Source organism: Pomacea canaliculata, linkage group LG4 (genome assembly GCF_003073045.1).
Source record: "Pomacea canaliculata isolate SZHN2017 linkage group LG4, ASM307304v1, whole genome shotgun sequence".
NCBI lineage: Eukaryota > Metazoa > Mollusca > Gastropoda > Architaenioglossa > Ampullariidae > Pomacea > Pomacea canaliculata.
The window spans coordinates 16,279,432-16,304,619 of NC_037593.1; the positions used below are offsets into that span (position 1 = coordinate 16,279,432).

The window sequence follows — 25,188 nt, forward strand, 5'->3', positions numbered from 1 at the left end:
GCGCGTTACCAAATCTCCTCTTTGTCTCTCTCCTCCCCTATCGGATTCTCTACCCTCCTACCACCACCACACCATCCTCCTCCTCCTCCTCTACCACCTCGTCATAGCCCCGCCCCTTTACTGGGCGTGGCTGATGACGTAAGAGGCGGACCCCGCCTGAGAGGCGGAGCCAGGAGTGACCAGAGTCCCACGCTCTACACTGGACTCTCGTGCCAGAGGGGGAGTGGGGAGGGAAGAAAGTGGGCGGAGCCTGGGCCGGGCGCGCGAGCCGCGTGACACACTGCAACGACCGCCCGCGCGCGCTGCCCGCCGCCGCCGCCGTCAGAGCCCCCCCGAGCTCACGTCAGACTTTTCACAGCGTAGTAGCACGCGCTGGCTTGCAGTGTGTGTAGTGACTCCGCGAGGTGTGCTTTGACGAGGATTTTTTTTTCCTCTCTTCTTCTTCATCCGTCCAGGTTTGCAGTGGTGTGCCGTGCTGTTGTGTATATTTGCTTTCTTGTCAGCCGCCACTGTTGAGAAACTACGTCGTCCGAGCTACAAGTCGACACCACTACTACTACACACTGTTATTATGAGTAGTCATCTGATGAAAAATATCGTTATGAGCTCGCAGCTGTTGTAAACTCTTCCCTCCTTCCAAAGAACCAACTTTTGTCCGTCTACCTCCACGACTCAAGCCTTCGTCAGTATTTGAAAAGTCGACAAAGAAGAAGTCTACGTTGGGAGTATTATAACTTTTTGTTGTCGCCTGCTGTTGGACATTGACTTGCAACACTTCGTCCCCCTTCCTCACATCCTAACCCCCCTTCAACGTGTATCTACTTCTTCACTTCTGTCTTCTCTCCCCTCACGCGTGATTCGGCACCCTGACTTGGATTTCTTGACCTAGGGTAGCCAACGTTATCTTTGTGTCTGTGATACGCAGCAGACACCCACCCAGCTACCTACCTACCCAACCTACCTACCCCCAGCCACCCAGTGTCGTGCTAATGGATTGTCTTTTCGTCCATTCTCCTGTCTGCTGAAGTCAGGAGTGAAGAAAAGGTTTGTGTTGCGAGAGGAGAACCGAGGGCGCACACCGCACGAGCTACAACATCCATCTACGCAGCTTCTCACACAGGTGACGTAGCCACACACCGCGCTGACACTTCGTTCTTCGAGCGGAACTTTCTCCGAGTTTGTCTGTTCCCTCCATGCGAGAGGTTTCGTCAGGAATCGACGACTCAGCCTGCTTCCCTCCCACCGCGTGAAGCTACACGAGCACGTTCATCGTCGTCCTCGCCACGCGCTACCTTGTTGACCGCTGAATGTTATCAGCAGGAGCTTGGTGAGATACCGATCGTCGCATCTTGTTCTGAGCCTTGAGACTGACGATTACCTTTCTGTACCTACACTCATTTTAGTTTTGCTTCGTCTTTCACCTGCGTGGCTCACGCTCAGGTGAGACAACAGGAGTCTCTGACGCAGGAATAGCCGTCACGGTCCATTGAACGATCACTTACCTTTTGTCTTTCCTCGCGCGCGCGTGTGTGTTTGTGTGTGAGTGTGTTGTCTCCTGTGGGGCGTCGCTGACAGGACCGACCCAGATCGCACGCACCTGACCAGGTGTACAGAACAGCAACGACAAGTCAGCCAGACTCGAGACGGTAACTGCTGTAGTGATATCGGTTGTTATTTTATTTTGTTTGTGAGTTTGTTTCTCGCCAAACCGCCACCATTTCGGTCTTATACGCTTCGCCTGCTTCGGCAGTCATGGCCAGTACACCCTCCACCCCGGCGCTGGGCATCACCCAGAAGGATACCACGTTCACCAAAATCTTCGTTGGGGGACTGCCCTACCACACCACCGACCAGAGTCTGAGAGAATACTTCGACAAGTTCGGGGACATCGATGAGGCGGTGGTGATCACAGACAGGCAGACTGGAAAGAGCCGGGGATATGGATTTGTGAGTAGCCTCTTCAGTTTCTTATATCATAAAGAGTGAAAGAGAGAGAGAGGAGGGGAGAAGTACATTAGAACGATAACGAGCATTATCGTGTGAAAGCACGTGCATGCACTATCCTGTCAGGAATGGTATGTAAATCATCAGCGACGAAATTTTATACTTATGATTTATAAATGTATGTTTGTTTTTAAAGGAGGGAAGGTGTGTTTTAAGGGGAAAGGTTGATGGGAATGATGGAGGCTGGTAGGTAAAGCAAGGCCAGCGTACGCAAGACACAAAGGGAGGAGGGGCTGTGATGTTGCTCCATGGGGCATCTCTCTTATCAGCCTCCTCACGATAGGCGAACCATCACATGTTCCCGACCTAGTAAGTTTCAAGGACACTTGTTCGTCATATCTACACACGAGTTGTAGTCCTGAGCATCATTTTCGTTATCAAACGAGGACTGTGTCCGTCGAGGCTTCTGTCGAGCGCAGTCCTCACGCTGGCAAGAAAGATGTCGCACCGTTGATGGACTAAGAAATCCTTGTTAAAGACACGTGATCGTCGCTTGGGTAGCTGGAACAGAAATTACTGGAATTAAGCATCCCCTCACCTGACTAACCCTAAAATTAATCGTTAAGTCCAAATCAGAACGTAGGCCGATGTCGGTGTCTGTAACACTGAGGTCATTTGTGATGAAAGACACTTTCCTTCATCACCTTTACAATCTTTTTTTTCAAACTACCCTTTGGTCTTTTGCTATCATTCTCTGTAATCTTTTCTTAAGTTCCAGGAGCACTCGGTTCGGTCTTATCATCTCTCGAACTGAGATCTTTAACGATGGACGGGTGCAGTTACCCCGGCTTCAACATTTCTCTGTACTTTTCCCGTCATCGGCGGTCTGGTAGTTCAAAGTTCTGACGAAAGACTCCTCTGTGACAGACTTCATCAACACTCCTCCCACCCCTACCCCACTCTTCTCTCTCTCCTCACACACCCACCGACCGGCGTCTTTCTGTACTTTCCTGTTGTTTATCGGGTGCAGCGGAATTTATCGCTTTAATCAAGAGATACGTCAGTCTCGCAATAAAAGGGAAAAGCAGTTTGGTGTATTTTCGTTTCTAAACCTGACATAAGGGCCGAGCGATAAGCTACAGCGTGAACAGTTTTTGAAGAACGTTTTGTTCAAAGGAGGGAGAGAGAGACGGGTAGAGGGTGTGTGCGGGGGGTCGGGTAGAGGTTGAACTGTATCTGTGCCAAAGTCGACCCCGTGAAACAAAGCAAAGTGAGAGATAGGAGGGAGGCAGGACGGGGCATGCCCATGCTGTGGTGTAAGGTTTCGTCGAGTTGCTAGCAGCTTCGCTCAGAAGTGCAGACTCGGAGGAGTCAGCTTCGTCACCTCCGATACCTTGTTCTCTGACGTAAATCTCGCGAGGAAACGACGCTGCCACCCGTCTGTCTACCCCTTCCCTAACACAACCCCAGTAAGTTGTAACAGCCTGATGAGAACGACGAGGGTAGACGAGGGCAACGCATCTTTCTCTCTCTGCGTCCAGTTATCGCTCTAGTTCACTTCTCACTATTCAGTTGTAGCTCATGTTCAGATTTGTTCATTCTATCTCGTGTCCAGTTCTCACTGTCGCTCCGATCATCTTTTGTTTTGTTCTTTTCTTTATGTCTGTTCACACTCGTTCATTTCCTTCTCACTTTCCTACACGCGTGCACACACACACACCACAGACAGAAGAAAGACCTTACATCGGGAATTTTACTACAGGAGGGGCTGCTTTGTATGTGTGTGTGTCTGAGAGAGAGAAACGCGAACTGAACGAGAGTGAGAACCTTCGTAACTACACCAGAAAGCTAACATGACCAGAACTGAGGAAGGCGAGGCAAGGTGGAGGGAGAAAGATCGGGAGGGGGTGGGCGCATGTTGAGGAAGGGGGGAAGTGAGCAAGAGCAGTACCATATGCCACCTCCCTCTTCTCGTCCTCACGTGCGATCGGCGCCCTTTCAATTTACGTGCGTCTGACTTTCTTTGTGCGCCACAGTCCACGGCCTCCTGCAGGTAAGCCAGGCGTAAAGCGAGCGCATCACAGCCTCGCCTCCGCCGCTTTGTTCTTCGCCGCGCAGACGTGACTAGGGTCCGGCGCGCCAGATCTCGCGCTCGACGGGAAAGCACGAGGATTGCACAAAGCTCGCTCGCCCTGCTTGCGCTGTTTCCTCCTTTGCGGCTTTGTTGTCGAAAACTGAACATCACGACCAACGCCATTGGTACCTCCGAGCTTTTCTCATTTGAACACTTTTCTTTGTATTTGCGAACTAGTTCGATGTGAAGTGTGGAGCAGCTTCATGCAGCTGGTGGACACGCATGCGCAGCTGATGGTCCGAGTGTTGATTAATTTGAACATCTGGAACTGAAATAATGACAATAATAATGACCATTTATTTCGACTACGTTTACTTATTACACGAGACAATAACTGTATTAGTGGCAAAAATTAAAGATGACAGCCGATTTCGAATTAATAGTACTTGTGATTGTCTCTTTTCTTGACCTTTTTTTGGTATTGTGCGTCCTCCTGCTGTTATTTTAAGTATTAATCAACCTTGCATATGGATCCTTCATCTTGCTGCCCTACGGGACACGACCACGACTGTGGTCCCCATGGAAAGTTGCACTGGAGGACGAACTATAGGGCTGCAACCAGAACCCTGCAGTCTGTCATCGCCCTCGCCAAACTCTTCTTGACACCCACGGCCTGGTGCGCAAAAGAATTCGATACTAGAAGAGAGTAGTGACCGACCGACTAGAGTACTAGAGCGTTAAAACCTGTTTTAAACACGAGCACACGGTACATATATAGGACAGCTAGAATACTGTACCTTCTCTCTCCCTTCCCGTCTTTCCCAGAATTCCGTTCGCAAAACGAGTTTCACTCACCGACATTCTAAGGTTTATAGAAAAGTCTGTTTTTTAATTGTGAAATCATGACAAAACCTGAATTCGTTTACTTCATAAAGGAGAAGTAGGAGCACATGGGCTTAGCACTGCTTTAATTTTATGTCATAGCCCTAAGTGTGTTTGTGTGCGTGCAATGGTCAGAATGACAGGCTCGATGCCCATTATCTCCCTAAACGACCAAAAATGCATTTATTCTTCAAAAATATCTCAACTCATTCCATTAAAAAGCCTTTCAGTTGGGACTTGAAGCCGTCACCTTGCAAGTACGACATGAGATCCGTTGCTTGGCTGACACATTAAATATATCTGTGTGGCAAGAAAAGAAAGAAAGAAAAAAAAACCTGCCAATGAATAAACATAATGAAACCTTCACCTATGACTGTTCTGCGCTGGGTGAATACCCCAGCTGTTGCCTTTTCTTTCAGAGTGAATGTGGCCATAGAGTTCCAATGAGAGCGCAGTCGGCCTGGCTTGTGTAAAGATTGCGTTACAGGAGTGCACTTAACGACGAACGGCGCTTTTACCTCGTGTTTCATCTTCTTAACTCGCGGCCCACGTGCGAGGCAAGTCGAGCAAATAAAGGCCTTCTGCACACCTGTACATGTGCAACCTCGGGAAAGCTCGGAACATGACGCATTTAGTTCACCTCGTAGTCACGTGACACGCCGACGTGATCCGCCGAAGACCGTTGCAGGGTCCTGGGATGCAGTTCAGCTAATCAGCTAATTTGTAGTGTCTTTTAGAGCAGCTAGTTTACGCAGGGAAGTGTCGAAGCTCGTCTCAAAGATGATGTAACTGGCGGCAGGTGTGGTGGAGGGCCACGAGCAGGCGATGGTGTGTTTGCGCATGTTCATTTGCGCAAGAGATTGTCAACATGCGCGTCCGGTTCGTGAAGCGTTTAGTTGAGGCCGGCGTTTGTTTGATCTCAGGCAGTGTGTGGAGCCTCACCTGTTGTCGGTGTCGAGGCAGTCGCTTGTAGGTAGACTGTCGTCTTGGGGAGTATGTAGGTCTGTGATCTTGACCTGGCTAGTTCACGGACCCTAGTTTTGCGTGGATCTTGTACTGAGCAGTTGGGCTTCCATCTTAATGATCTTCACGCAGCATCACGTGCAAGACCTCGGTACCCCGATGATTCACAGGTTTTACCGTGGACATGGACTTTATAGCTGGCACACACAATATTCTGAAGAGAATAGATAATTTAGCTATTAGTATGATGACTATATTAAAAAAAAAAAGACACGGAGGATTCAAATTTAGGGTCAGGACCTCTGTCCACTTCCGGTCCAAACTGATTTGTTTTGATTCTTTGAATGTTTTCAGTTTCCCGGATGGTGAAGAAGAATTGGATAATGCGTGGACAAAGAGGGTTTGTCCTCCTTCTTCATTTTTAATTGTCTTTAAACTTTTATTTTTCTGCCATTGTTGGAAGGGATGGACACCGCTGACGTCATAGCGAATTTGTTAAAAACTTCGAATATATATTTTTTAACATTTACCAGGCATGAAGCTTACCATCGTCATACGCATAGCTTACCATCACAGAACTGCGATGTAAGTTAAAAAATCAGTCTTGTCGTTCATCATTTTTTTAAATCCCGTTTTTTTAAATTTCTTTTTTTACGGACACTCGCAATATGGTTGCGATTTGTTGAAGCTGTTGCGAGTTTAAATAAAGCTTATTTAGTTTTCCTCTTGGACACAGCTGCCATCGCTATCATGCCGTAACGAGGCTGTGCCTCATTTTAACCAGTTTTTTTTTCTCTAATTTGCGCTTTTCAATGTAACTTTGTGGCGATGTGTTAACACAGGATTTGGTGAAGTTTTTTTTTTCTTTTTGCTAGGGGAGGGAAGTACATCTTACTAATTATTTTAATTACTCATCGCTTATGGCAGACAAAGTAACTATTTACGTGTATCCCTGTAGATGCAGTAGATCATTTCTTTCCGCTGTTTTCAGAATAAATTTTGCAAGTATATTTTTGTAATTTTAACACCAGCATGAAGTGTAATACATTACAATTAATTGGTACGTGATTTGTTGTGTTTTCCGTGTATACCTGAAGATAAAAAAATGTCTTTGAAAACTCGGTACATTCCGGGAAAGTTTAAAGGTCAGCTTTCGGAAGTGTAATTATTTTTGTCCTCCCTGTTGTTTTTCTTTAATAAAGGACCGGGGGTCTTGTTAATTGAAATCGTTTGTTTCTGTGATGAACGACTATAACCTCAATAATCAGACTGAACCTTGACAACAACGGCTTGAGTTCTACATGACATGCCAGTCACATGACATGCCAGTGTGTGTCAGCTAGGACATCGGTCATCGGTTTACAACTGTCAACACAATCTTTCTCGTCGACTCTGTAGCACCAGGCTTGCTTTTACTGTTCCTACCACCTTCTGCTGGCAAATTAGCAGGGCTGTGTTTTATCTTGGAGATCGCATGGGTAATCCTGACCACCCTAGGAGAGCAAGGAAGAACCTTCTTGCTTCGTCTTGTATCTTCTGCTCTTGAGTGTGTGTGTACAGGGTGGGGAGGATCTCCCACCACCCGCTAACCCACCCCTTACCTATCAAATGATGGTAAACATGGTGTGTTCAGAAGACCTGCTGTCCTGGGTTGCTGTCCAAAAAGCTGCAATGAGAAAGGAGCAGACGGACGGTCTTTGTGCTGCAGACAGACAGACCGATGGCAGCAGTCCGTCCAGGTGACCGTTGCTGAGCAGCGACCGAGGACCGACGTGGACTGAAAGGCGTTTTTTGAGCTGCGTGCCTGCTGCACTCACAATACAGCAATGTACCGGCCAACTCCCCCAATGACTCATGTGTGACAACAATGTATGAAACAGTATTTTGTGTGCCACACAATACAAAGGATGTCGCAAATCGAACCATGCCGACGTTGATACAAAGGATGGAGGACATCCAGCAGCGGACTCGTTATTCAAAAAAATAACTATTTGCACATCATGATTATTTGATTGTTCACACATCATGGCTGTCTGATTGTGTCGGTCAAACAAGCAGAGGTTGTTGACTGGGACTTGCTTTTGATGTCTGAACAAAGCTTGTATAACCCTGAACTGTCATTTATACGGAGGTCGCCATTTTAAACTGCCCCCATTTCCGTGTGTCACATTTAATCTTGTTCTGTATTTCTACAAGCATTACTACTTCTAAAATCTTGTTACTGTGTTGCCACTGTACTTATACAGCATTACTGTATTTCACAAACATGCGGTCATGGGAACCATGCACCCGGGTGTTTGCCGTGTAGATAACCAGAAGCAGGTTTTGACCTTTTGACCTGCTGGTTATAACGACACGCGGCGTTCCTGGTTCGTTTTTCCATTTCACGGCGACAGTTCGTCCAGTAATCTCCTTGTTGACCTCCATCATGGCGCTGACAGTCACCTTACAGTTTGTCTCTTTGTTCACCTGTGTTTCCAGTCACATTTTTATCCCTGGTGCGCACCATGTCACAAGGAAATGAATTGGAGATCAAGATACTGTTCCCTAGCATTTCTCTAACCCTCCCCCACTCACTCGCTATTTTATTTTTCTTTTCTTCAACCCTTCTCCTTCTTCGATTCCCAATTCTGCGTTGAACCTTGTCTGTATCCACTCCCCGCTCCATTGTCAGGGTATGTCTTGGTTTTTTTTTTTCCTGTTCATTCCATTGGTCATCCAGATCACATTCCAAGTTGAAAGGTAATAATAAAAAGGGTAAATATATAAACAGTCATCATAACTATCTTAACTGTAAACTCAGCATCATGAAAAGTTACTATTTACATCTCTTATTGCTCTCGTTGAAGACCAAGGCGCATAGAGGGGTGGGAGTGTGACGGTAGGGTGAGACCCCGGATAAGGGTGGAAAGTCACTGCAGCAGCTTGAAAGTGGGGAGGAGGGGAAAAGATATTGACGGCTTCATAAATCAGTTTTTTTTCTTTGCACAGTTATCTTTACAAAGGAATCCACTTCTCCTTCTCCCGCCATTTCATCCTCCCACCCCTTTCTCATCCCCCGCCCTACCCCGTAAACTTTCGTCTGTTTTAACCACGTCCACGGTAAACTGTATGTCTAGTGTTTACCTGGGCCCTGCCACTTCTCTGTCAATACCCGGAGCTTCAACGCCGAGTCGGGTAGGACCACCCTCTTTCAGAACCTTAAAAGTTTGAGCAATACTTAGTCAGGATCCATCACTCGCTCGCACTCTTTTGTCGCTCCTCCGTTTTATGGGCATTAAAAACTTGACATATTTTTACAGTCGGCTCACCTTTCCACCTCAACCCTCCCTCCTTCACCCATCCACCCCGCACAACACAAATTTGTTTTCTCAGACGCCGAGAGGCGGCGCTCGGATATCATTGTGCGCCCTCGAAGAAAATCTCTGGATATGATCTATCTGTAGCGCGTGCTTGCTAAAACCCGAGAACACAGAAATCCTGTTAGCGGTCGACTTTTAGATACAGGGGGATACAACTTACAAAAATATCTCTTTACCCAGCTTTCTTTTCATTTTTTTCTTCTATTTTCTTTTTTCTCTTCCTTTGTTACCATTGCTTTGATCTTGTACTTGTGTCTCCTTTCTTTTCTTTACTTCCACATCCATTCTTTACAGTTTCTTTTTTTCTTGGTATTATTATTTATTATTATTATTATTATTATTATTATTATTATTATTATTATTATTGATGGTGCTGTGGGGATTATGAACTAGTAAGCTGTAGTCACGATTGTGAAAACCTAAGTTCCTAGCGGTGATGGGTTCGTATCCACAAGCCGGACAAAATCTTTTTTTTTTTCCTAACACCCATCTCCTTGTCTGCGTGCGTGCGTGTGGACTGACGTGGGTTCAAAGGTGTGTTTGTCAGCTACTTATCTGGTGTGTACATGATACAACACTGCTACTGCAACTCCCTTGCGACTTGTACATTGTGATAACGAAGAAAATGTTGCGCTGGGTCTTTCATAGTAAACACTCATTCATCTTGTCGCACGCGAGAGACAGCCGGCGACAGTGGTCTGCCCTGACAAAGGTCACCGAGGTCAAGAAATAATGCTTCTACCTGTAGCTCAACCATTCTGACATACTTATTCCCCAACCTCCATTTTGATACATCATCTCGATTGTTCGTTTATCTTATTAATATTCCTTGGACTGAAACAAAAAAAAAAAGGTGTTTGGCTATTTTTAGGTGTGATGCTAGATGTGACTAATCAAGTTTGTGCGAACTTTTAAAATTAATCCAAGCTTAATCATTGTGACACTGCACTTTGTGTGCGAGGTGACCCAAGAACGATAACTTGTCGTGTCGTCCTCGAGGACGCAGGCGGTTGAGTGTTGACAGTCCCTCTCCACACTTGTCTTTCTGGATCAGCTTTCATGCCTCCAGTTTAAAAACGAACCACCGACATGGGATAGGTGGTGTGTGTGTTCCCTGTGGGGGTTGGAGAGCTGAAAGGGGGAGGATGAGAAATAGGACTGTTGGGCATAACGGTGTCGCGATCCGGGTTGGATTCAAACACCGGATTGTATCCCGAGAAGGGAGGGTGCGCGGGTATCTTGACCCTGTACGGAAGCAGTTTGCTGTCCCCGCTAAACCTAGGGGGTAGTGTACATTGCTGTTGGGGTCCGACCTGGTTTGTTATCGCAGGAGAGCAATCTCACGTGGAGCATTACCTGTGCTAAGCCACGTCCTAAGCCAGTCTGTCTGTAACCTGGAGAGCCCTCTACCGGAGGCGTTACAACCGGCCGTCGGCAGATCCCCCCACCTCTCGTGTGTATCTGTGAAGTTTGGCTTAGTCGAGACGTCCTGACTCTGGGTTTCAGGGGGTCATGTTGAAGAAAAAAGACAGATGTGGATCTTCTGTACTTTTGTGCGTGTTTTTAGAGACAAAGGAAAACCCAGGTAGATAACGGGCGATCTTTTTACCTGCAGGGCGCAGAAATAAACGATAGAGTCTGGAGATTGTTGTTTTAACAGGTGATTATGCACGTTCCCGGTCCGGTCAGAACAATCGTGTTTGATTGTCCTGGAGCAGTGCCTCGTGTTATTATTATCACCTGACAGTGCGGAGATAAACCCGAGGTGCACCGAGTGTCGTGAGCACGGCTCACCTGCAGACGCTACGTGCGGTTGAAGATGGCGACTGGCGGTCACAGAACCTTTTGTCCATCGGTCCACCAGTTCCTGACAGCCTGCTCTGTCCGGAGGTCATCAGATGGATTTCATCGCGATGCTCGTCCTTCAAGCTCTTGCTTGTCGATGAATGAATTATAAACGAGGGCGGGGCTCGCAGGACGATTGCCCTGACCGGAGTGTGACCGTGAACGTGACATGACGTGACACTACGTCTGGCACGCACACTTTGCCTGCTTCATCGGGAGAGTTTCTTTTTCTTTGCCCCTCCTCCTCTTCCTCCCTTACAACATCGTTTTAGAATATTCTAGTAATTCGTGCCAGTCTTTCCTTTAGCGGTCTGGGGCGAGCTTCACGGAATGTTTCCGCTGACTGGTTCAAGCCAAACGGTCAGTTGAACTGTACTTAGCTATGACCAGCCTTAGCTGAGTGTTAGCGCTAACTAGCAGACACTAGGGGCAGCTTGTGCCCCTGGGCCCTGGTCGCGGGGCACGTCAGGATTACCGTGAAGCCAAAACAGATCCACCAGCAGCCCATCTGTCTGGCGGCGATGCGTTCAGCACTTGTGTGCGAATGAAGCCAGGCCGACAGGGAGGGGGAAATGTTGATTTGATGGAAATAATCCCCTTCCTCCCTCCCTCATCCCTTCTCTCTTTCTCACCCACCCCTCCATCTACATCTGTTGGACCCATTTGGGTTTCATAATTTTTCGCTTGGCTTCCAGAAAAACATAAGAATGGTGGGAGAAAGGGAGGGAGGGTTCGAGGAAAGGGTTTGAGGGGCGGGGCAGATGAACCCTTCAGGAAGGAAACATCGTCGATAACAGACGTTCACGTGGAGACTTTATTGTCCTTGGCGGCCATTGTGGAACCACAGCTAGGTGGTGCGGCGGCTTGTGGGTCTCAACCGTAGCTAGTGGTTATCTCTCTTTTCTTGTCTCTCTTTCATCGTTTTACATCCACCGCCACCCTTTCTTCAGCATCCAGGTCAACCAATGGGGTCCTCGATGGTCTGCAACCATAAGAGGTTTTGCTTCAGCTATACCTCACTTTCACTGCCCTCAAATGACCAGATGTAAATGGTTCAGATGGTGTGCAAACACTCTTTGTGTATGAACGTTATACATCTGTTACGTGTGCGTGTACTGAGAACATAAAACTCTGTTACTTACGACACCACCCGTACACTTTTTTCCCCCATTGCCCTTTTATGCCTCCTCCATTGTGGGTCAGGGTGAGGCGAGACCATCAGGTTGAAGAAAAAGAGAAAGCATAGGTCAGCCAGCCCCCTCCCTTGATTACAGGCCCCTTCCCTGCTCACCCACTCCACCTTTCCTTTCTTCCGCAGCTGCCGAAAATTTAACGTTTGTCTCCCGCAGCAAAGGTCAGGGCCGTGTCATGCCCTCGGGCAAGGTTCACCTGGCTTTATGTGACTGCTGACCGCCCGTCAGAGGCTGACTGTTCAGTGCAGTGAAAGGATCCGGGTGTCGTGAGTGTCATGCCAACCCCTCCTCCCATCTCTACCCATCCCTACTCCCGAAGTCGGACACGTGAACTTATTACCCTGGTAATATTTTTATATAAAAGGGTATTAATTTCACTTGGACAAACTGTTTTGCTGTTGTGAAGAACTTGCCAACGACGACAGTGTCATGCACCAGACAAGAGATCTGCCTGCAAGGAGACACTCCTCTCGGGTAGCGTTAGGCAACGCTGGACTATTGTGGCCGGTTTCTGGGTGGAGAGCAATGGTTGACTCTCCCGCCTTCCTGTCGTCTCTCGGGCAACAGGCCCGGTGGCTGTCGGGATGTCAGACTCAAGGTCGAGCGAGAAGGCATTGTGTGTGTGCTTTGGTGCTGGGTACACTGGATAGGGTGATGGTGGGTGGGTGGGATTAGATGAAAGTTCCGCAGTTCAGTTCACGGGTATTACTTCTGCTGCCTTTTGTCCACCACCTTAATTAGCCAACACGCTTGAATGAACACACTTAAACACAAAAGACAGATTCCTACCCAATCAAATATATCCCAGTGCCACACAACCTGAGGATGGCAATGAAAATGAAAAACGCGTTGACAAGACATTGATCTGGACGAGTGTCGGGTGTTAGGTACTTTCAAGTACGAGGCAACACTTTTCAAGTGCCACGCCGAACGACTTCCACCGTTACAGAACATTTGCGTTGTTACTCGTGGACGTGCAAAAGGTCAAGGCTAGGCCACGTGGCATTGAGATTAGGGTCACAGGCTGATTAGAAGAACAGGAAATGACGTAACGAACCCTCTGATGACTCCAGCATGTTGACCCGCCCTGCGGAACTAAACCTCGCCGGTCAAAGGATAACAATACCCTTGGTAAAGGGTGCTTGTCAGTGTCACTACCCCGCCCACAGATGGCTTGAATTTAGTCTTCCCCCTCCCCCCTGGGACGTGGACAACACAATGTTGGCTACCCATGTGCGCAAAGTCTCGTTCTCTCCCCTTCCTTCCTTCAGCCGTTAGTTGTCCCGTTGTACTGCGTGGGCCTACGAAGGACATTTAGCGGCATGGTTTGCCGTTAGAGTTTGAATTTAATGGCGCAATGTGGACTTTTTGGTGCAATTTTGTCACCACCCCAGCTCTGAACCTTTGCGTACCTCACTGCCAGACCATCCATAGTTGTTGAGGCACAGACCTGACGATAAAGAATGGCCCTCATCTCGAGCTTGATTTCTCGTCGAGTCAATGCCACTAAGCCCGATGCCCCTATCTAGTCTCAAACAAAGCAAACTCTTCAGCTCTTGTCTCTGCCTCTTTCGGTGTATCTATCTCCCCGGTCTCACTATCTTTCTCAGTAGATACGACTTTCTAGTATCTCTGTTGTTCAAACACCTGTTTATCCAGGGTGTCAGGTATTGGCCGTGTCAAAATTGTTCGCCTCATTGCTCTCGTAAGTTCCGACTGGCTTGTAGGAGCATTCCTTTTTATTATTTTACATAGAAAACCCTAAGACATTTTAGCCCTACATAATTTATGTACACTTTCGTGTCTTGAAGGAATACAACCGCTCTTTCCAGCCAGTCCTGGCTCCTTTATGGTGAGCCATTATCCTAGCCAGTAACCTAGTCCTATATACCCCATTCTGTCAAAAGTCAGATCGCTTGCATCTTACCTACTGATCTAGTCCGTTAGTCAGGATAACTATCAATAAATAAACAAAAAAGCTTGTTCTTTTCCCTTTTGTCTTTTCACGAGATCATCGTTCAGCTGGTCCAGTAAACATTGAAGTCGCAGGCTTGTGAGAGATCTGTAGTCAACCCGGGGTATCAGGTGTCGGGGTTTTGCGTGTCTACCTGCTCTCTAGACAGCAGACAGCAGTCAAAATGGACGGCAGGCCTGGTGTCCTTCCCCCTCCCACCAGCCTTCTTCTGCCTCTTGCTATTATTTATAGGGGTATCACGTGCCGACGGGTAGGCAGATGGCACTGGTGCTGGCCGGGGTAGGTTGCACCGGGTGTGACAGTCGCAGTAACCCTGTTTGTCGACTTTTGACATACAGAAAAGCTGCAGTCGACTTGCAGGGTCATCCTCTGGTACTAATGATTTCTTCTCATTACCCTTCTCTAACCTAGTTTGCTCCCATTTACACTCACAACTCCAAACCTTTGAGTACGAAACAGCAATGCATCTATGGTCATGATACACCCGTTACGAATTTCACAAACTTGTAGAAAATATAACACATTTCTTAGACAACATTTTATCCAAGCTTTCTCCCATTTGCAGCAGGCTTTTCCATTATGATGATAGAATATTTTTATCATTGACAAGATGACATTTCAATTTTTGCTTCACACAGACCTATTCCACCTTCCAACACACACACACCATGTCCACAATTTCTACCTGGGCTGTTTCACTTCGGATATGGATCTAGAAAATACAGTTTGATGTTGACTTGTAGGCCACTGAATTCTGTTTACTCACCCTAAAAAACATGTTTTCACACCTGATCTCATCTTGTAGGGAAAGCTGCCAGTTCTAAGAATGGCCGTATTTCATCGCGAAACTTCAGACCTTGATTCTGCCATGAGATCATGGTGCACCTGTTGACACAATCACAGTTCTTCGGGTAGTCTTCTGTGAATTCTTATCTGTCTTCATTTGCATGGAGTCTTGCATGTAAATTTTACTGTTCACAGCCAGCGACTCCCTCACCCTCCACCTTTCTCTCCGCGAGGGTAGTTGTTTGTTTTTTAAAATGTCTTCTTCCATATCTCGGTGTGTAAATGTGAAGACGAGTGGTGATTAGAAGTTTTATGGTGTCTTTCATAACGTGATTTATGTAAATTTATTCACAAATAAAACCAAAGAAAAAAATTGCCTTGGGGAACACCCATCCACAGTTCTTCGTGTTTAATTCTTTTTTCAATTTTTGTGTGCACCTCCTATCCCCACACTTGGTTGTTTTCTGGTCAAATTGCTCAGTTTTTGTGCTTGAAACATTCCGGGATCAAATTGTTTGCGAAATGGGAAACACTAATTGGGTTAAAAACAAGTAAATACCTCGTAAAACAAATGGCATTTGCAGTTCTGGATGATTCGTTAAAAAAAAAAAATCTGTCCATGTTCGTCAGACGAAGGTTTTCTTTCCTTCTTTCAAACTGGGTCCAGAGATTGTTTCTTTTTCTTTTACTCTTTCTCTCCAATCTTGTTAGTAATTAGAAATGTCTTAAATTTTTTAAAATGTAGTGTTTTATTGTCCTGCAGTAGCGGAAACACAAAATTGAAGATAGGTTTTTGGGGAAAAACAAGACAAATAATTTTTACTTAAAAAAAATGTCTTACACGTGGACGACATGTATGTGTACGCGCACACACGCACACCAACACCAGTTCAATATATCCCTGTGGTATATAAAAGCCAATATATCCCCGTGGTATATCTATCAAATAATCAATATATATCCCTGTGGTATATCTATAAAAAAGAATATTAATGTCAGCATTTTTGTACATGTAATAATACTCGTGTTTTACCTGCTGTTATTATTTTGTTCACATGTACTTATATATCCTGGTAGTTAGTTCTTTTTTCAATTTTTCTAGTGTCATATTCTGTTGTGCAGAAGGTTTAGAGTAAATATTGAATAATGCCTCTTTTCCGGCCGTGCTTATAAAGGCAGGAGAGAGAGAGAGAAGGAGAGAGCACCCTGAAGATTACCGTCTTCCGAATTAGTGCGTAACCGTCTCTTGCTTGAATTTTAAACATCTGTACGGAGCCGAACTTTTGTGTATTTCAGAAAATGAGAGAAAACATAGGCATGCACATGGCATCCTGGAGAATTTTGTTTCCACAGACACACACACACACTCACACACACACAGAGGGACGGAGAGCATACCGTCTAGAGTACACAGGAACTTGTAATAGCCGAGGAAAAGTGAAATTTATAAATCACCTTTCCTTCTAGCCGTCTAGTGGTAGATAAAATCTTTTTTGGCACTTTTAGTCTGGCAGCAGAAAAAAGGTGCAACGGCAGTGAGCGAGGTGTGCCGCCGAGGCGGGGGCGGGAAAAAATTATCGGCAGCTGCTTGGGAGCCTTCCAACGGAGTGCTTTTTATTTCGGTTTTTAAATTATTTAAATTTTTTTTTTAGTGGGGAGAGAGGGAGGGAGAGAGGGCTTGGTGAGGCAAGAATGTTAATGCTCTTTAAACTTCTTTTTGCTGCTAAGACTAATGAATTAAAATGTTTTAAGAGTTTGAACTTCAAACAAAATGAAGCGCAGACATAATTAGTTATTTTGTGGGATGTCCTGATGGCACCACTCAAAAGCCTCTGGGTTTAACACCGGAAGAGGTCAACCCCTGACCAAGGGAGGCATAACACTGATGTAACTCAACATTACTGGTGTTACAGTAATAACAATCGCTTCATGAAACAACTGTTAGTTTGTGGAGACGACATGCTGTCTGGTCGATGATCCTGATAATTAATAACTTTAATGATGAAAATTATTGGTGGATGCTGATACATTGATTTTCTTGTAATACAATTAAAAAAACAACAACAAAAAAAACAAACCAACCAAACAAACACCAACGGTTTTTCCTACAGCAAAAAAACAAAAAAAAACCAAAATAAAACAAAACAAAACAAACAAACAAACAAACAAAAAAACAGTAATTTGTTGAGGAGGAGATGTACATACCTGATAACAATACCGCTAATATAGTTATTCATTACTGGCGATGTAGTTTATAAACAGTGATTAATTAAAGGCGATAAAAGTAGTTATTAATCTTTCTGCACCGGAATCAGTGATAAGGTAATTTACCTGCAACGGGCGCCGTGAGTGATGGCAGTTGTCTACCCCGGGTCACGTGCCTCGGTCTGGTTTCTTTTTAGCGGCGTGGCGGCTTCTTTTGATCGCCTCTAAACTCCACTGGCAGGTAAGAATTGGCTGGGCGTCCAGGTAGCCGATGGGCGGAAGGGGGAAGCAGTCTTCCGACAGGGCGTGGCAGACAGCCGTGACGTCCGAACTAATTTTTCTTTCCATTTGATTCTATCCGAGCGCCATCATGTTGCCTTACATACAAGCCTGTTTGCACATCAAGCAGACGGCAAGACAGGTACAAGAGCTTTATGTGAAAGGACTGGAGGGGTTGGAAGAGGATGAGGGAATAAAAACGAAATATTCAGGCAGTCTCTCATCATTGTAAATAACCCAGTGTTCCCAGTGATAACAAGTCCATGGGACCCTCCAGCAGATCAAGGGAGGTTCAGTTTTCTCTGACCCCACCTGCGATGCTTGGGGTCCTCTGTCAGGAATTTGTGCTGTGGAAGGTCAGGATGACCGTCACGGGTGATCTGACAACCCAGTGTGACGTCACACGTAAATGAGGCGCACGTAACGAGGCCAACCTCCAGCACACCCACACCTACATCTTGCCGAGTGGATAATTAGAAAAAAATGCCTTTGGCTCAACATCACTGCCAGCAACTCTTAAATTCATGGGCAAAAAACTTACAGAAAGAAACCCGAAATAAGTATAGATCATTTGAAAAAAAAAATTCAAAGACCCGAAGGTATAATCACACACACACACACAAACACACTTTGCTTTGAAGAAGAACTAAGAATGATAGAACGAGCCCGAGTCTTAAGATTTCTTAAAGCACCAGAGAGGAGAAGTTTTGTCTTAATCTTTCTCGTGTTACGTCATCATCTGTGACAGTGACCGAACTACTTGACCCTTGGGAGGTGACGAGACGCGACAAGCGCTCAACGGGCTCGGAAGTTCAAAGGTCAGCTTCGTCGGACGTTCCTCATTAGGAGTCTCGACACTTGTCTCATGCGTCTTTTATTTTAACTTCGCTGTCAGACAATGCCTCAAAGACCACATTTGTTGGCGTGGTTGGCGGTTATTGATGGTTTTCCACTGCATGAATGTAGGAACTTTCTAGACTTTTAATAACAAGGATGGATAAAGGAGTAGGTGTAGATAAGTCGAAGGAGGCTGCAATCACGCAGGAACACATTCTCTCTCTCACACACACTCTAGAGATGAATATAAGGGAGGCTGGTGACGGTGGGAGCAAGATGAGATGCGAAGCGTGAGTTGTCTAGTTGACACACCACAGCACAAGACAAGCCCTGGCACGATCGCGGACTCCCTTTGACCCCGTCTCCGACGACCCCCTGCCGTGACCCCCAACACAGCAGAAGGGTGATGACATAATCAGGAAAAACATGGCGTCCGTGAGGAACAGATTGGTTGGTGTCAAACCTGGCACCGAGGACAGCCGGGCCCCTCATACACCTGGCTTTTGCATTCCTCCTTCCCCCTCTTCTCTTCCTCTCCCCAATCAATGCCCCCACTCCCCTCCGCCATTACAATCTGATGGAGAGAGAGAAAGGGGTGCGAGGGGTGTCGGCTCCGTCGTCTCGGCAGCCATCACGGCTGTGTAAATCTCTCTGACATATTCAAGTGGTTTGATTAGGGGCGCGAGACGCTGATGAAAGCCCCTAGCTCGAGCCCTATCGGCATTAAAATGCCTTCATTAACTGTACCCCTTGCTGCCTCCGTGCTACCCACCCAAACCCCTCACTTTCTCATGACACCTTCCCCCACCCCTTTCACTCATGACAACACCCGCTGCAGTCCTGCTTTCCCGAATCACGCGCTTCACGTGAAGTAGTCCACGTTCCGAGATCGACTCCATACGGATGCTTCAGCTGCTTTGTTCCGAGTTTTTGTTTGTTTGGTTGTTTTCCTTTATTGAGAGTGTCGGCCAGAGGAAGGGTGATGGATGGATGATGTAGTGGAAGGCGTTAGAGGTGTCATTACGCCTGTCAGTTTGACGGTCGTGTTGGACCCCTCCTACACGTCCATCCGCATCTTCATCTTTTAGAAAAAGGAAGAGGAAGAGTTGTGGAAGTGAAAAGCTCTTCTCAACAGGACACATTGCCGTTATGAGCAAAACTGGCTTTTTAAAGTGGTCCATCGTCCAAAACTTTGACAGACGTGGTCAGTTCGAAGTCACGTGTCCAGTTAAGAGATTAAAAAAAATATATACAAATTCTTCGCTGCTTTGTCGAGGGTTTTGGGAGACCTCGGGTATATTCAAACATACAACGTACCTCGAGAGTTTGGCTTTCTTGAAACTCGGCAAAGGTAAGATCTTGAGCTGCAGCACAAGAAAGTGGAGGCGGTTGTCAAGGTGAATCAAGATGACCCGTGATATCAATGATGACGTAAATGGAAGCACGAGGCGTGCCCCAGGGAGGAAGAGAAGGATAAGCGTTTCTTTACGTACACTTTGGTGATTGCGTCACTCATTACGTCACAAAGCCATTGTATTATATACAGTGGATGGCTTCTCCTTTTATCTCATAACAGAGAGTCCTCTAGGAGTTTAGGTAGGGGCTAGCTTGTAGACATGTTTGCTGCGGACGTACACAGTCAACCATTCCTCAGAAAGAAAGAAAAAAAAAAAAGAGACAGGAGGAGGAAGAAACAGAGTGCTAGGAAAAGATCATGATGGACGGAGAATAAGAGAAGCAATTAAAAATAGAGAGCAGGAATGTAAGAAGTGGCATCCTGTGTTTTATATCAATAAAGCCTTGCGACTGTTACGTAGAAAGAACTGAGAATAATGAAGGGAGGGAGAGGGAGGAGTGTGGGGCAGTGTCCACGGGGAGAAGTCAGTCAGTCGTCCTTGTCGTTGGATCACATAGACATGGCATCCAAGAAGATATTAAACAGCACTGGTCCTAGGGGATATCCCAAACACATACTGTGGTCCGAAAGTAAGCTCCTGTTTGGTTAGAGAGAGAACTGATGCACACCAGTATCTCAAATAATTTAAACGCAGGACTTGCAGGCGATTGGGCAAGAAAATAAAATAAAATGAAAAAATAAATAAAAAGTCTAGTCACTGCAGTCTCGAAGTGGTGACCGAGTGGGTCTGGATGTGGAGACAACATTAATGGCTGACGCTGCTGGTTAGCTCAAGCTCGTCAACTGCCAACGATTGAAGGAAGGTTGCCTGAGGGTCAGACCTTTACATTTCCATCTGAAAGACTTGCTCGCCGAGTGTCAGGCTCATTGTGGGGCGACGGTTATATCCGGCGGGACAGGTAGGCTTCTAACGGGTGTTGTGACGTGCAAGTGCCATTGCCCACCTTCCTTTCCTCTTTTCACTCCTGCTCCCTCCAAGTCCTTTCGCAATAAAACCTTGTCCATGTTGGGCTCTACCTATTGCGCTGATTTTTTTTTCGGCCAAGGACCAACCGTTGCGATTTTCAACTATGATTATGATTCCACCAACAGTCTTTCATACGTTCCTCTTTCAGGACGAATCGTACTATTTTTAAAAAAATCTTATGTTGTAGATATTAATTTGATTGATGTTCGGGCTCCACAACACGTGAAAAATGTTTTTGCCATTTTGATCTACAGTCTTCACTCATCTTACACCCAAAATTTTTTTAAAGTTATCCGTGGAAGTCTATCATGCATCATTGTAGCAAGAAGGTTAAAAAAAAAGCGATGAAGCCATCAGACTACAATATTTTTCTTGCTTTTTTTTCGTCCACCTCATTTTTTCTTTTCTCTTCTTCTTCTTGCTTCTCTCCCTGAAATACACAAATACTACTTGCCTTTACAATTATATTCCGCTATCGACTTATTAATTTAGCTCTGTTGAGACGTGGTTAGAAGGTGAGGGTTGTTGCTGTCAGGTTTATTGTCGATTCTGAACCTAGCACCCGACTTGACCAGTGAGGGTACGTACACCCTTCCCACAATCCAGCCCAGGTCAGCGTGACCGGATCGAAACTTGCTGGGGGTCATTGTACCCGAAGCATACCTCGAGCGAGTCAAACGTAGACTTCCACTTCATAAACCCTCCGTGTCTTGAAGTTTTTACAGCAGGATGCAACCTTCGTGCGAACGTAAACGCTCGGCGGTAAACCGTTAAACCTTATGTAAGCAGCGGGCGGCGAGCAACCATTTCATGTTTTAGTAATGCTTTTTTCTTCCCTCCTTTCTCACTGTTGACTCCTGATTCACGTCAGACGTAATCGCTCGGTTTGTTTCTCCTGCTTTGCTGATTAGCGGGTTCGTAACGTTTGCGAGTCGCTCATGACGCGACGATGACTTCAGCGAGTGACTCACTGGATCTCACGCCTTCAAACGTGTATAGAGTTGTCTACCTTCGTTTCTATTTTTTTCTTGTTTAAAGTGTTTTTATTTCTTTTGTCTGTTGACTTGAATGAGTCAACGGTGGGAAGAAACCCCATCATGCAGTGCACCAATAAAAGAGAAAGTTCGTAATGGCGTGGACTGGATGCATCACGTGACCAGTGTTTGCTATCCACTCTCAGTAAATCCGCGATTCAGTCCCCTCTAGTGGCCGTAGACGCAGGAAGGAAGGGAGGGCCACTCGGGACATCATCACGATGTTTATATCTAGATGTTTGGAGAGCTTGCCGAGTTGGAGTGGCTTAGTTTTCGGGGCTGTGCATAAAAGTAATTTTCTTTAATGCTTGAGAGATATCCTTTTCTCTGTTGATAAACACGTTTGTGGATGCCAAAGAGAGGGAGGGAGAGACAGAGGGAGAGAGATTCACAGATGAAGCAATGATTAGAAGAGCCTTGTTGCTGAGTCCTATTGGATATTTCTTTAAAAGCTTTTTTATTGTTAGAGTCTTGTTCAAAGCATATGTACTTTATTGTCTGACTTACAAACTGATTATCTTATCCGAAGTCAATCGCGTTTTTCGTAATCATTTCTTAATAAAGCTATGCAATCTCTTTAGACTCGTTCAGTACTTGAAAGAAGGGTTTTATATATATACGCACACACACATTTTTTATTTATTTATTTATTTGCTTTCTCTGAACATCAGGCAAACGTCTGGTTATGTGTAACTGACTCGCGTCTTCTCCTATCTCTGAATCTTTCCATTTCTCTGTTTTCTATCTCTTTTTTCTGTTCAATTATCTCACATTCCTTTGATGTATGTACTAAAAGAATATTACACTTCAACATCTATCTTTACGAGAGAACTTACTGATATTGGCAACTTTATGTCATAACGGAACTTCTTTGAGAAAAAAAATGGATGGGAAATAAAATGCTCATGCATTGTAGAATAACATTGTGTGTACGGTGGTCGTACAAACGTCACTCCGTGGTACGTGACGTGCTCTGTGTGACATCTTGCACGTGACGTACCCTGTGTGTTGTACCTTACATGCATGTTCGGTCTTGGTTCTTACAGTTATCTAAAGTACCAAAAGTACTCCTTGGGCAGAGAAAAATATTACTTGATGCATAAAGTTATTTACAAAATACAAAGAGCTTCCGCTGTATTCACAGAAATCTTCTCCTCTGTTTACAGGAAATATATTTTTAATTAAGTACATTTCATGATTGAAAACCAGCTTGTTGTTTTATTAAGACATAAATGTGGATCCCAGATCATAATGCCCACATCCTTGCTTGTCGGAATATGGAACCAAAAGGGTAGGGGACACCGAGGGTATAATAATAGTCAACCACACATCTAACTCGCTGTTCAAATGTTTACTAAGTTGGAATAGAAATGTAAGAAGGGAAAATCTACAGACATTCCACTCACACAAGATATTTTTATGCTTTGATGACTGATGTTTATTAAAGTAAGATGCTCTCCGTGTTTTGTTACACAGCACTCAATAACACTTGATTGGACTCTTTGGCCCCGAAGATAAATTTGTTCTTAATTCATTTTTCATTGCAGCTTTCATATCCTTTCGTCCGTCTTTTTTTTTCTCCATCTCTTATCCTCCACCCGCCCGCTATCTGTGCTTCTTTCTCTCCCTCCACACCAAAGATCTTCTCCACAAAAGGTTTTATATCTTGCCAAGGGGCTTGTAATGCCGAGGACATGAGTGCGCCTGTCTGTACGCCTGTTTCCGGTTGTTTCGCTCAGCATCCTCAGCAAATAAAACTAACATCCCTGGCGCGTGTTCCATGTCAAGTTTTTTTTTAAAAAATCTGAGTTTTTCAGACTTGATTTCAGTTTTTGCTATTTTAACGTACATTTTTTTCCCTTTTTCTGTGTCGCAGGTTACGATGGCAGACAGGACAGGGGCCGAGAGGGCATGTAAGGATCCGAACCCTATCATCGACGGGAGAAAGGCTAATGTAAACTTGGCCTACCTCGGCGCCAAGCCTCGCATCAACGGTCTCCAAAGCTGTGAGTACTGACAAGTTTATTCCTTCTAATACGCGCCTGCTGGCGTTGCTAGGGGGCGCTGCAGTAGCGGTAGTTGTGCGCGCGCAGGTCGGGGAGGACAACGATTGGTGCATCGCATATCGTACAAACTGCTGCACCCGCCATTCTAAACATCGACGTTCTTGTCAGGGTTAAGAGAAGAGGGTGGAGACAAAAAAATTCCATAAGGAAGAATTTTTTTTTTCAGTGCGTACTGCTCGCCACAGCACAGAAGGCTGAGCATCATTTTCTTAAGGGCCGTGTGAAAAAAACGTGAATATAATTCGTTCATATGAGCGCGTGTAAAACAATTTGGCAAACACTTTGTCACATGTTTGACAGCGTTGGTTTTTTTTAGAGACGAAGCTGTACAGTACCAGACATTCGCTCTTCATGGGCTAATTAAACTTATTGATGACTGATAGTTTGTGTCATCAATGTGTTCGCCCAATATGAACAACTGCTTTCCTCGTGAATTTTGGTTAATGTCGCCGTCGGACATATATATATATACCAGCTAGTATATATAAATACTTTATCCTAAACTCAGTCTAAAATTTTGTCTATAAAAGTCTGGTTTACAAGGGCTTCGAGTGATGATGTCAGCACATACCACATCATGGATGTCATCCTCCTCATCTGCCCACCCAAGGGCCACGAAAGCATTGATCCCACCATGATCCTTTCACAAACCCTTTATCAGTCATCGTTATCTTAATATCATCAGCATCGTCAGTTAGTAATGAAAAGAAACTTCGTCAGCTTTGGTTCACCTCACTTATCATTCACAGTGTACAACTCCATTCACACTCACTTACAGTTCTTTTACCAGCTCGCGATTAAAAGGAAGGGATGTCTTCCTCCAGAAGTTGTGATAGTGCAGTGTGCAACCATGATCGGCCCCCCCCCAAAAAAAAAAAAAAAAAAAAATTGCGCCAAAAAAAAATTCCCAGCCGCTTGCAACGTCAGTTCAGAAACTAAACAGTTTATATTTTGCAAATTTAAAAAAAAAGTGAGTGTATCTCTTACTGGGGCTTCTAGTATACCGTTTTGGGGTATTCTTGCAGTAAAGTTTTAACTCCCCAGCAAGATTTGAAGAAGATTTACTCAAAAAATGCGTAGGGAGTGTGCAATGCATGTTTGTGTTAGGGGTTCGAGATGGAAATATGTTTTAAGATTGTTTTTAATCTGCCATATCTTCCTCGAATTCGTGCTGGGAAGTTTGCAGACATATGTAGATGTATAAGAGTTATGGATGGAGGAATAGTGTGCTTGCATGCACGCGCACATTTTGTGTGCGTGAGAGTGTTTGCACGTGCACTCGCGGGTATGACGAGACCACCCGGTTAATCTCACAACTGTGCTGAGTAGCCAACCTTGAAATAGCCTGCTGAAACAACA

At 45.4% G+C, this 25,188-nt stretch overlaps 1 protein-coding gene across 1 annotated transcript in view; it reads left to right on the plus strand.

Annotated features, from left to right (window-relative positions):
* Window positions 1-239: 239 nt before the first annotated feature.
* LOC112561647 (RNA-binding protein 24-B-like) overlaps window positions 240-25,188 on the plus strand; it is a 62,273-nt gene continuing 37,324 nt past the window's right edge. The window contains 2 exon segments of the mRNA XM_025234237.1: window positions 240-1,947; window positions 23,640-23,769. Coding sequence (XP_025090022.1) covers window positions 1,753-1,947; window positions 23,640-23,769 — 325 coding nt within the window. The 5' untranslated portion in view covers window positions 240-1,752.